General features: G+C 50.4%; 1 protein-coding gene across 1 annotated transcript; it reads left to right on the top strand.

Annotated features, from left to right (window-relative positions):
- Window positions 1-470: 470 nt before the first annotated feature.
- Window positions 471-5,108, top strand: LOC121172312 (proteoglycan 3-like). The gene is made up of 6 exons (XM_041004163.1): window positions 471-538; window positions 1,148-1,280; window positions 1,665-1,969; window positions 2,589-2,720; window positions 4,104-4,206; window positions 4,919-5,108. The coding sequence occupies exons 2-6, from the start codon at window positions 1,220-1,222 to the stop codon at window positions 4,975-4,977; spliced, it is 660 nt and encodes a 219-aa protein (XP_040860097.1). The 5' UTR covers window positions 471-538; window positions 1,148-1,219; the 3' UTR covers window positions 4,978-5,108.
- Window positions 5,109-11,378: the final 6,270 nt, after the last annotated feature.

Here is an 11,378-nt window from a genome sequence, read left to right as displayed (position 1 = left end):
GCTGGTGGCCACAGAGGACTGGCCAAAGATGAGAGGTGAGGATGGGGTGGGATAATGATGGGAAGTGTCCCAATCACTGGCTCTTTGCCAGCCATGTAGATATCACTTGAGGTTGGACAAAATGGCATACCAATGATCCCCAAATGTTCTCTTCCTAGGATACTGGGCAGTGAGATGTTCTCCAAGGTTATGGCAGATTGTTCAATGCTGAAGGGCAACTTTAACAATACAGATAATAGTTATGCCTGGACAAAGGGGCATTCTATCTGGGGTCTTGGATGTAATCCAGAGTACATGGGCTAACGCGTGTGATACAGGTGCTGGAAAGCATGACCCTGTAGTTTTAACATAGGACAGGGCCCAGGGGTGGGAGGACTGAGCAAACTTTATCAGCTCCACTGCTGCCCACCCAAGCCTGAGGCAACCATCCTGGCCTCTCTCCACTTCCCTAAATGCCCAGTATAAGGGCATCTGCTGGGGTGCTGAGAGCAGGCCTCAGACTCTCAGAAGGTGAATGCTGTCCTAGCTGCCTGGAGAGGTGAGTCCAAGGGCCTGAGGGTAAGCAGGACCTTATGGGGGCAGTGTCCTTCCCCTTCTTCTTTTCCAGCATGAGTGAAGTCAGCCATGACCTTCTATAGGGGCAAGAGATTGGCTGAATGTAGTCCCAGGGAGTGGGGACAGAAGTCTTAGAGAGACCAGCAGTAATGGTATACCAAGCAAAGTCACCACTTGTGGCACCAGCATCTCATGTGGGTGCTCCACTTTCCATCCAGCTCCCTACTAACATGTCTGGGAAAGCAGAGGAAGATGGCATAAGTCCTTAGGCCTCTGAACCCATGTGGGAGACCTGGGAGAAGCTCCTGACTCCTGGCTTCAACCTGGCTCAGCTTTAGCCATTACAGCCATTTGGGGGAGTAAACCAGCAGATGGAAGACTTTCAACTCCTTTCTCCTCTCTCTGTCACTCTTTCTTTTAAATAAATAAGTCTTTTAAAAATGACATCTCAGGAAAAGGGGACTTTTGTTCAGGATTACCCACCCACCCCTCTTCCTTTCGTAGTCACCCCAGCTCAGGGTAGAAGAAGAAAGAGTTTCCTTGGCCTTTCAATCATTTAAACAAATGTCTCATTTATACCATATGCCAAAAGTTGTGCTGGGTTCTCTAGGGAAGCCCTGAGAAGGAAGGAGGATCTGTGTCCCTTGTGCAAGACCAAGCAGAGATGCAAGCCCCGCTGCTCATATCCCTTCTCCTGCTGGTGACAGTTTCTGCTCTTCATCTGGGTAAGTCCTCCTTTCCCTTACAATCTATCTTTCTCTTTTCTATGACCTTTTATTTATTCTTTCATGGGGCCAGGGTTATAGCCTCTCCCCTTGAATTGTTCAGTTACTCTTGGTAAAATTTCCTATGCAGGAACCTGCTAAGGAAAGACCTTATCTCATCTGTTAAGATGGTAGCTAGAGAGTGTTCTAGGCTCCTCATACTCTTTCCCCATAATGCACTCCTGTGGTATTAGCCAGAAGTCAGAAGTGTTTGTGATGGTTTCTTGTTGGATATTGCTCCAGACAGACTCTACCAGCGAAGTCTGAGAGGGGCTTGTTGGAACTGTCCAAGGTCCTGGAATCAGGAGTGTCCAATACAGTGACCTGTTAACTGCTTCTTCCCAGATAATGATGACTACCTCTTGAAAAGCCTGCAGCTGAAGGAAGACCAGGGCCAGGACCTGGGAGAGAGCTCAGGGGAGCAGACAGGAGAGTTGTTCCTGACCAAGGAGGAGATTCAGTCAATGGAAGAGGAGGACCAAGATGCCTTTGAAGACCAAGAGGCCATGGAATCATCAGATCCAGTCATCTTAGATGACAAATTGCAATGTCCCAAGGATGAGGACGCAGTTCTTGTGCAGGGAAGTGTTGGATGTAAGACCTGCCGCTACGTGTTGGTGAACGTCAAGAAGACTTTTAAAGAAGCTGAGGTGAGTGGCAGGGAGTTGCTCTGGGCGATCTGAAGAAGAGTGGAGAGTGGTTACAACCTTCATGTTCTACTGTTTTACACCAGCAGTTCTCAAAGCCTAGTGTCAGGATTGTCTAATGGTCTCATATCAGAAACTCCTGCAGGCCTTCATTATGCAAATTCTAAGTTACTTATAATACCTGATACAATGTAAATGCTATGTACACAGTTGTAGTCTGTTATTCAGGGAATAGTGACGTGAAAAATGACACATGCATATTTTTTGAATAATCTGGATTAACAGTTGATTGCACCCATGAATATGAAGTTGAGGGATACAGATGACCAAGTATACAGTGCTAGACTTTTAAAGCTGTGGTGAGGGTTCCATGTGATTATACACAGAAAGTATTTGGAATAGTTATAGTAAATGCTCAACAAATGTGGTTATAATTATTCAGAATATTATTATTTTCTGAAAAAGTTTTGGTAACTGATTAGGAGACAAAGGACTGGAGGTAATGAGAGGGAGGCAAGTGCAACCCTCCTTACCTGTGTGCAAAGGGGCCTGGGAGTCCTGCCATGGAGACTCGGGAACTTGAGGGAGAGTGAATTCTCTACTTCATCTCCTCTGCTTACAGGCAGTCTGCAAGAATTGCTATCGTGGCAACCTGGTCTCCATCCACAACTCCAACATCAACCGTTTTGTTTACCGCATGGTCAGTAAGAGCAACCAGGCCCAAGTCTGGACTGGAGGCTACACCAAGTGCTGGGTAAGTTGGAAACCAGTTCTCAAATACATGGAGTTCTTTCTTAGAGATTTATTTAGTAGGTTAAAATAAATGAGAGAGAGAGAGAGAGAATCATTCTATTTGCTGATTCATTCCACTAAATCACCTCAATAGCAGGGACTGGTCAATGCTGAAGCCAGGAGTGTGAATTCCATCCAGTCTCCCAGATGTGTACAGGGGCCCAAACATTTAGGTCATTGACCACTGCTTTCTCAAGTGCGTCTATAAGGAACTGGATTGGAAGTGGAGCAGCTGGGGCTTGGACTGGTGCCCATCTGGATTTCCATGTCAGAGGTGGCACCTTACCCCGCTGTACCACAGCTACAGCCCCAAAGAGTTCTTGCTGATAGGTTTAAGTGTGCTAAGGCCATGCTTCAATCCAGCAGCAAAAAATTTCTTAGAGTTTGCAGTGATACGTTGTAAGTGGTTTTTACTGGCCTAGGAGACCCAAGCCACACTTGCCAGCTCTGCATCAGTGACTATATCCTTTTAGCTTGAGATCAGCTATGATGGGAGCATGCCCATACAGAAAGCCAGCAGCTGCTAAACCCAGGGCTCCTTCCTACTTCCAACTCACTTTCCCCCAGAAATAAAATGGTTTGAAACACTTCATGGCTGGAGTCAGAAGGCAGATCCCAGGCTTGTCTCACTTACCAGCTGGAGGGCTTACCTAGGGCCTTAGTTTCTTCACTTATTTTTAAATGAGGACTTTTTCTCAAGGTAGCTCTGATATTGAGAATAAGTGCACATGTATATAATTTTTGTCTATTTTTACTTGAAAATCAGAGAGAAATATTTCACCTACTAGTTCACTCCCCAAATACCTGCAACATCTTGGCCTGGGCCTGCCATGGGTGGCAGGGACTGAACGACATGAACCAATACCACCTGCCCCCTAGGTTGCATATTAGCCGGAAGCTGGCATTGGATGCAGGAGCTGAACCTAGGCAGTTTGATATGAAATCTTGGCATCCCAGGTGATGTCTTAAGTACTGTACTGAACATCTACCCCCAAGTGCCATTACATTTGGTGCTCAAGGTGTGGCCCATGGACCTGTACTGTCAAGCATCACTTGACAGCTTATCAGAAATATAAGATCTTGGGCCCTCTCCCAGACTTCCTGGCTTGAAATCTGCATTTTAGGAAGCTCCTGGGGGGGGGTGGTGCATGTATGGGTAGTAAAGTTGGAGGAGCCTGCTGGCTTGATGACTAGGAAAGAAGGCTGCTCCCCTGTTGTTGTTGCCTGCAAATCTTCAGGGATGGGTCTCCAGGGTCCTGGCAGTGGGAGGAACCAGCAGTGGATGTTTTCTGGGGGTTCCAGGCTCTGCCTGTCTTCCCTGACCTCTGCCCCATCATTGCTTCAGATCCTGTGGAAGAAATTTCGCTGGATAGATGGGAGCTGCTGGAATTATTCCAACTGGGCCAGTGCGAAAGGGTCAGGCCGATGTGTGGCCATGCGCACCAAAGGTGAGATGGATGGGCCCCAGGACAAGAAGAAACCTTACCCACTACCCCTTGCTACTGTTCTAGCGCATTCCCCCAAAACTCATACATCCTCCGAATGGGGAAGCCAAACTGCCTGGAGGAGAACTTTGGATAAGGAGGGGGCGGGGCTGCCCTTGAGTGTAGAGGGTGCTGCGTGGAGGATCCTTTGCTGCCTGTGACGCCAGGGAGGGAAACCCAAGCATCTGATGCGATAAATGAGAACAGCAGATGTGGATGTAAGGTGTGGCTGAGGGAGAGGGAAAGCAGTGGCACTGTGGGGTGGCTGAAAGACAAGATCCCATTCTCAAATACTAGTGGTGGCAGTGCAGGGCTGTCAGCTGGGAGGCAGTTTAGTGCAGTAGCTAAGGCCACCCAGCAGAGCAAGATCTCTGCCCCTCACATCCTAGCTCTGCCATCAGGAAACGGGCAGGTATATGTTGATCTGTGCAAAGCCTCAGTTCTCTCACCTGTGATGTGGGGTGATGATGGCTCCCAAGTCTTGCAGTCACAGTGGGCATCCTAGACAGCAGCCAAAATGTGCACTTAGCATGCAGCATGGGTTGGTATGAGGCTCACACTTGGCAGTGGCTGTCCAAGGGAACATGTGAAGTGTCTGAGTGGGAAAGAGTGCAGGGGGAGACTCAGGCTGGACCCAGGCCTGCAGCTGACATCACTGTACTCTCTGTACTGCTAGACGGTCGCTGGCAAAAGGCTTCATGCTCCAGGAGGTTGCCCTTCGTCTGCTTGTCCTAGGCTGGTGGCCTCAGGATATGGAACCACTTCAAGCCTTCTCCTTTCACACTTCCTGGCAGCCCTGTTCCACCCTTGACCCAGGACTGCGTCTCCCAACCTCTCCCAGTAATAAATGTTGACTGCCCATAGCACTTCCTGCCTTTCGTTTCTTCGCAATCCACTTGGAGGGCCTTTAATTGGTGGGATAGCCTGGACACATTCGCAGTGGCTGCTGGGCACCCCTGACCAAGGGTGATGCTAGCAGTTCTGCAGTAGCGCTGCCTGGAGGTGGAGCTGCCCGGGCAGCCAGCCCCATCCCTACCCCAGAAGTAGCCCCTTGGCTTTGTCTGGGTTCAGTGCAGGGTGTGTGGTGAAGTCGTTTTTCAAAGTGGCAGCAAAGGGACTGATGAGTTAGCATGACATGTTGCAGTTCCGCCTTGGGGAACACTGGAACAAGTAGGGGAGAGAGTAGTGCGGAACCTCTGTTAATGGCTCCCATAATCAGAGTGAGTGAGGCCTCTTCTGAGGTGTCCCCCAGTCCACTCCCAGGAAGGACACCAGCCTCCTCCATCTCCTCTTTCTTCCATGGAGGGGCCCCAGCTTTCAGAGGGAGCTGCTCCTCTGCCAGGAAGACTTGGAGGCCAAAGGCAGGTGTCAGTGTGGTCCCCACTTTCTATTTATTAATTATATTTTATTTTTGATGATGTTTATATAGCTGAGAAGGATGCAAACCCATGTGGACCACTGATTAGAGTGGCAAGGGTTGAACAATAGGGGAAACTGGATGAGCTCATTGTTTCCAAATTTCTTTTTCTTCTTCCTGTATCTGGGGAAACAGGAGAGAGAAGGGGAGAAGCCACACCCAGCATCCTAACAGCATCAGCATCCAGGGATAGGGGATGGCCTGATGTCATCCCTGGGTCTCCAATGTGAAGCATGCTCCAAGGGTTCTGCTCAAGTGGTTGTGATAGTTCTGAAATGTTGATTTCATTGCTCCAAGGATGAGGAAATCCTTCCAAGGTCTATTGGCTGACAGAGTCCACTTGCAGGCTCCATTCACCCAGCTACTTGATGTGAACACTTGGCTGGGAGAATTTCCAGTTTGTTCTGCCCTCCATCCTCCGCTATGGTACTAGATGTCCTTTGCAGGCCCCAAAGAACTGCCATATTGCCCATTTGCATCTGGGCATGCACTTCAGAAACTGAGGATGCCCAGTTCTAACACATGGACTCCGCAGTCAGACCAAAGATCCTGCTGACATGTGAAACAGCTCTTCCTGGCTTGACCAACACCTAGCCCTGACTCTTGTGCTCACCAGCAAGAGCTATGGCCCACCAATGGAGCTCCTCAAGTTCCCCTACCAGGCTCACTCCGAGACCCAGATCTCACATGTGCCAGTGGGTGCTAGGCCTTTATGCAACATACACTCTCTCTCTGTCCCCTCTGTCTCAGACTTTTGTGTGTTTGGTGGATGTTGTGGCCCATCCCACACCCTATTCTTGGGTGCTGCAGCCTGGGCCAGCCTAATCTGTTCCCAATCCTAGTACCCATGAGCATCAGTATATTCCATGGTCATGTGTAGTTCACCCCCAACCCCAACTCTTTAACAAACCAGTGGATATTGCAGTTCTACAAGGGTGAACCCATATCCCCTATAGAATCTGCCCCCAAACCAGGTTAGTGTCATGGTCCAGCCTAATGTTACCTGTCCCCTGCTCTGACACCCACTGGCAGGTACTGTGACCTAGCCCAGCCAGGTAAATCCCCATCCCTAATTTTAGTGTGTGCTGGTGGGTGGTGATCAGCAGTAGTTGATGTTAACTAGCCCAGGTCAGATCTCTCACATGGATGGGTGCATCAGACTGACCCAGAAAGGTCCTCTAGCTTCCCACCTCCAGAGCGTTTGGCTGCAGCCCTCTTGCTTACCTGCAAGCCAGCAGAAGTCCCCAGAAGCCATTGCTCACCTGTAACATACTTCCTCAGTGGTCCCCTCTCCCACACATCCTATACTTCTTCCCATTTTCAGATCAATCCACAGCTTCTGTGCCTGTGAGCACATGGGTTCACCAGCCTAGTCTTCTGGTTGGGTGGATGCTGGCCTGAAACCATGCCCGCCCACCTGGAACCCCAGAGCCAGCGCTGCTCCAGGTCCTGGCCTGGGAACCTGTCCTTCCACCCAGCCAGGATTCAAGTGCATTCACAAGCACCCCAAGCCCAATCCTCCAGTACACCATGTCAGCATGCCAGCCTGGAGCCCTAACATGTGTGGGAGTTCCTATGCCTGCTTCAATCTGCCAGCCCCCAGCATGAGTCCCAAGACCCCCAGAGGCCAATTAGGTGCTGGGGGTGGGGTGAGAGGAAGGTGCCCATGATCCCACTTTCTGAGCATACACAATCGTTGGGAGTTCCTAACACTGTCCTGTGTAGGATACTGGGCTCCAGGAAGGATCTGGTAGGTGAAGCAGAGTGCCTACAGCTGAGACAGTATAGTAAAAGACTTCCTGTGGGCAGGGCATATTTCTCCATGAGGTCCAGGGAGAGGGTGCAAGTATTTGTGTGTGCACAAGCATATGTGTGTGCATGCACGTTGCTCTATTCACAGGTCAGCCTTGGTGTGCATGTGCATGCTTGTGTGTGAGAACATGTGGTTCTGTGTAAGGTAGTGTGCACAGCTGGGTGTCATGGGTGCCTGCCTGGGTAGCTCTCCGTATGCTTCTGGGTGTGTCTCTGTATGACTGTCAATGTGTAAGCTTGTGCAGTTTTGTGACCTTCCAAGCTTGGATCTCTGTGTGTATGTGTAGACTCCATGTCTTCGACCAGTTGGTGTGTGGGTGTGCATGTGCCAGGATGTTTGTTCACACACAGTGTTTCTCTGTATGTGTGTTTGGTGTGTGTCTATCTGGACAGGCATCTGTTCCATGCGGTTTTGGGAACAAAGAGCAGACTTTTCCCAGATGTGCTGTTTTCAAGGATGCTGGAGCTGAGGGCACAGGACAAGAACAGAGAGTCCTGGGAAAAATGGTTATGGATGGATCCCTTGGTCAAGCCTCTGGCAGCAGAATGGGCTCTGGCCTTGCCACAGATGTCACCAGGGCTGGCCCCAAAGATTGCATCTAGGTGATGAACCTCTGTCTTCAGAGGAGGTATCTGATTGCATGTCCCAGAGGCAGGTCAGGACAGGCAGTTCCCACTCACGCCGGGTCAGATGCCCCACTCTGCAGGGCACAATAGAGGAGCAGCCGGAGAGCAGAACCCACACACAGGTTCCTGGGGGCATGCACTGTGACACGCCAGTTCCTGGTGCTGTGTTTTTACAAGAACAGTGGACTCTGGCTGCAGTGGATTGGAAGGACAGGCAGTAGGGGAAAGCATATGGGTCATTTTGGAATGGGCATCGCCGCTAAGACCACAACTCCTTTTGATCAATCTCTTCTCTCTGGCCCAAGCCAGTAGCCAACATCAGTGAAAATCCAAGAATGGATATAGGGAGATAGAAGGATAGAGGCTATAATCCTCCCACATAAGACTACGGAAGGCAGGCTGGAGTAGTTCAGCTATATCTCAAATTTCTCACACTACTACTGGTTCCTTAATTTCAGCTTGTATATACACATTGCTTTGGCTCTTTCAGATCTTGAATAACCCTTGATTTAAAAACAAGACTTTTGAGAGAAGAAATTCACTGGAATGTTATCTATTAATACCCTGGGAGGCTGGTTGGCAACTTGCTGAGAACAAGGTTTTGTGAGAAGGAACACAGAAAGGAAGGGCTTGTGGGATTGTGGGTGTGGTGGCAGTGGAGTGGGAGGGGGAGAAGTTATCTCAGAGAGTTAATGAAGTTGTACTCTCCTCCTCTTCTTCCTGGAGACACACAAAGCTGTATGTCCCTGGGATTCCTAGCAGTCAAGTCGGGCACTGCGGCCAGATGTCGAATCCATCCAACTGAATGTGGTTGGAAGTGAACTGCTCCAAGCCTGCACTTGAGATCACTCCCTTCTGCCCCTCCCCCCGACCCTGGCCCCAGCTCTATTTTCACTGCCTTGAGGATCTGCAAGCCGTGGATCTCAGTCATCACATGGAAGGGGGCTATGTTGTCCACTTGGTGGTATGGGTGTTCTGAGGTTTTACTCATTACTACAGCAAAATCTGGCTGAAACGAACACATATAGGAGGAAGGATGCCAACAACTTTTTGGGATTTTCCTGACATGGATAAGCATCGAAGCCAAGATCCTAAACTCCAGAGCACTAAAGTTTTGGGTGATTCAAACCCTGCTTCTCCCACTTAAGCTTTGTAAAATCTGAGTAAGCTTCGGTTTCTTCTTCTTTTATACTTTTAACCCAATTGCTTGCCAGTGGTGAACAACTGACACCTGTTACTTTTTACATTGAGTAGGGCTAGGAATGAGCATGGGTTCTGGTGCACTGTCCTTTCCTCTCCCATCGAGCAGGCTTTATAAGCAAGCTCCCCACGATTATACTGGTGCCTGGATGGAGTCAACCACGACACAGCACAAACACGACAGCTGTTGTTATTACTACTGATAGCAACCTTACGTCTGGCACACAGGAGAGTAACTGAGTTCAGATATGGGGGTGGGTAGGGGGACACCAGGCTCACACATCCAGGGACTGGTGGGCTCAGGAGGGATGGAAGCCCCATGCGCGAGGACCCCATGCTCTGGGGGAACAGTGGGAAGTTGCCCCTGTCCTTCCTCAGAGAGTATCTTAGCGAGGTCATCCTCAGCCCCACCTCTTAAGAGCTGGATTCTCTGAGCTTGCTTGGGGGACTCCCAGCTGGAGGGCGTGGTGCTGCCTTCACTGATGTCGTTTTCTGCTGGAGACATGGTACCTGGTCAGACCTCCAGGCACCATTCAGTTCCTTGGGCTGACCCTAGAGAAATACTACTGCACTGTCCTGAGCATGGGGCAATGGGCCTTGAATTGTGGGGGGGGGTCTCACCCCTTCTCCCCCGGGATGGGAGATCATTGGGGCAAGAGGCCACTGTCTGAGCCACCCAAACCTTTCCATTTCCAGCACCTTCCACTGAGGGGCCAGCCCTCCATCTACAGGCAAGCTTGACCCTGCTAAGATCTCAGAGTTATCTCTTCCAAAGGTTGCTCCCTGCAAAGCTAACGACACTCACGCTCCAGGTCACTCACTTGCTCACGTCCCTGTGAATATCTGGTTTTTCTATTACATTTGCCCCCACCACATGGAATAACAACATTCTTCAAGTTTCCCAAAACCTAAGCGTGTCCTGTCCCGAGCTCTGCCCTGGTACAATCTCCAGGCTGGTCATTGCAGGAGAGGTAAGAAACAAGATGGGGCTGAGGGCATCTGGGCCCATGGAAGTGTGGGGGTTGGGCAGAGGGGAATGTGGTGCTGCATCAACAGCCGCTCCAGGTTCCTGCTGTGGCAGTACACCTGGGCTCTGGCATGGTCATCAGCCTCCGCAGCGGGCAGGGCATTTTCCATTTCTGCAAATGAGCAAAAACACTGGCCAGGGTAATTTCTAAAGTTTCTTTAACTCCTCACTTGGGAAAAACGAGCAGCTTCTTAGGACCTGGAAGAAGACAGGGAAGAGGGACTGGCCTGGCTGACCCACTCATGGAGCACTGGACCTGATTGGAGTCTTCTCACCAGTGGTTTAGGGGACTTGGGGCTGGGGCTGCAGCTGGACAAGGCCCTAAGCTTGGAAACCGCCTTCTGCCCTGGCAGTGGCCTGAGCTGGCTCCCAGAGTGAAGGGTTCCAGGAGGGTGGGGTCCTGTGAGGACGACAATAATGCCCCTATCCCTGGCTTAGAGACAGAGCTGTGGGGCGAGGTGAGCAAAAATTCACCAACAGCCTCACATCTTGTTTCCTTCTGAGTTTGGGATGCCCCCTAAGTTAAGAATGAGTCTCCACGGATCCCCCTAATCTGGGACCCCAGTTCCTAGGAAAGTGGAGCTTACTCTGTTGACCTGGCTGTGGCCACGGAGCAGCCAAGAAGCAGGGTGCATGCCCCGGGGGTCTGTTCTCTCATGGTTGTGGGCAGTGACATCAGATCTGGGTTCAGAGTCCAGCTTTCTTGCTTTCTTGCTGTGTGGCCTAGGGAAGATGGCTCAGTCTCTTTGGGCCTCAAAGTACCTCCTACTTAGGGATACAAACACCTACCTTGTGGGATTAGCCTAAGGATTAAATGAGATAGTGCGTGTCCAAGTGCCTGGCACTAGGTAGCCATTTATCCTTACTTATTGTGGTCTCTACCTGTTGGGAGGGGGTGAGTCAGGTGCTGCCGCCCGAGGTTAGGTAGAGGCAGGCAAGGGGCAAAGGTGAGGATGAAGTCTTAGCAGGGGGCACCACCTGTCCGCTGGAGCAATGGGAGACCCAGGCACATGGTCCTGGCAATGGCCTCATGGGATGGGCAATGGAAATGAC

The sequence above is a fragment of the Ochotona curzoniae genome, unplaced genomic scaffold (genome assembly GCF_017591425.1).
Source record: "Ochotona curzoniae isolate NIBS_2020 unplaced genomic scaffold, NIBS_Ocur_1.0 scaffold_3171, whole genome shotgun sequence".
In the NCBI taxonomy this organism is placed as follows: Eukaryota; Metazoa; Chordata; class Mammalia; order Lagomorpha; family Ochotonidae; genus Ochotona; species Ochotona curzoniae.
This window is presented reverse-complemented; position numbering and strand designations above follow the sequence as displayed.

Excerpts from the sequence above, each read along its gene's own strand:
- LOC121172312 (XM_041004163.1), top strand. The coding sequence starts at position 1,220 with ATGCAAGCCCCGCTGCTCATATCCCTTCTCCTGCTGGTGACAGTTTCT. Across the intron at positions 1,970-2,588 it reads AGACTTTTAAAGAAGCTGAG|GCAGTCTGCAAGAATTGCTA; the intron begins GTGAGTGGCAGG and ends CTCTGCTTACAG. Across the intron at positions 2,721-4,103 it reads GAGGCTACACCAAGTGCTGG|ATCCTGTGGAAGAAATTTCG; the intron begins GTAAGTTGGAAA and ends TCATTGCTTCAG.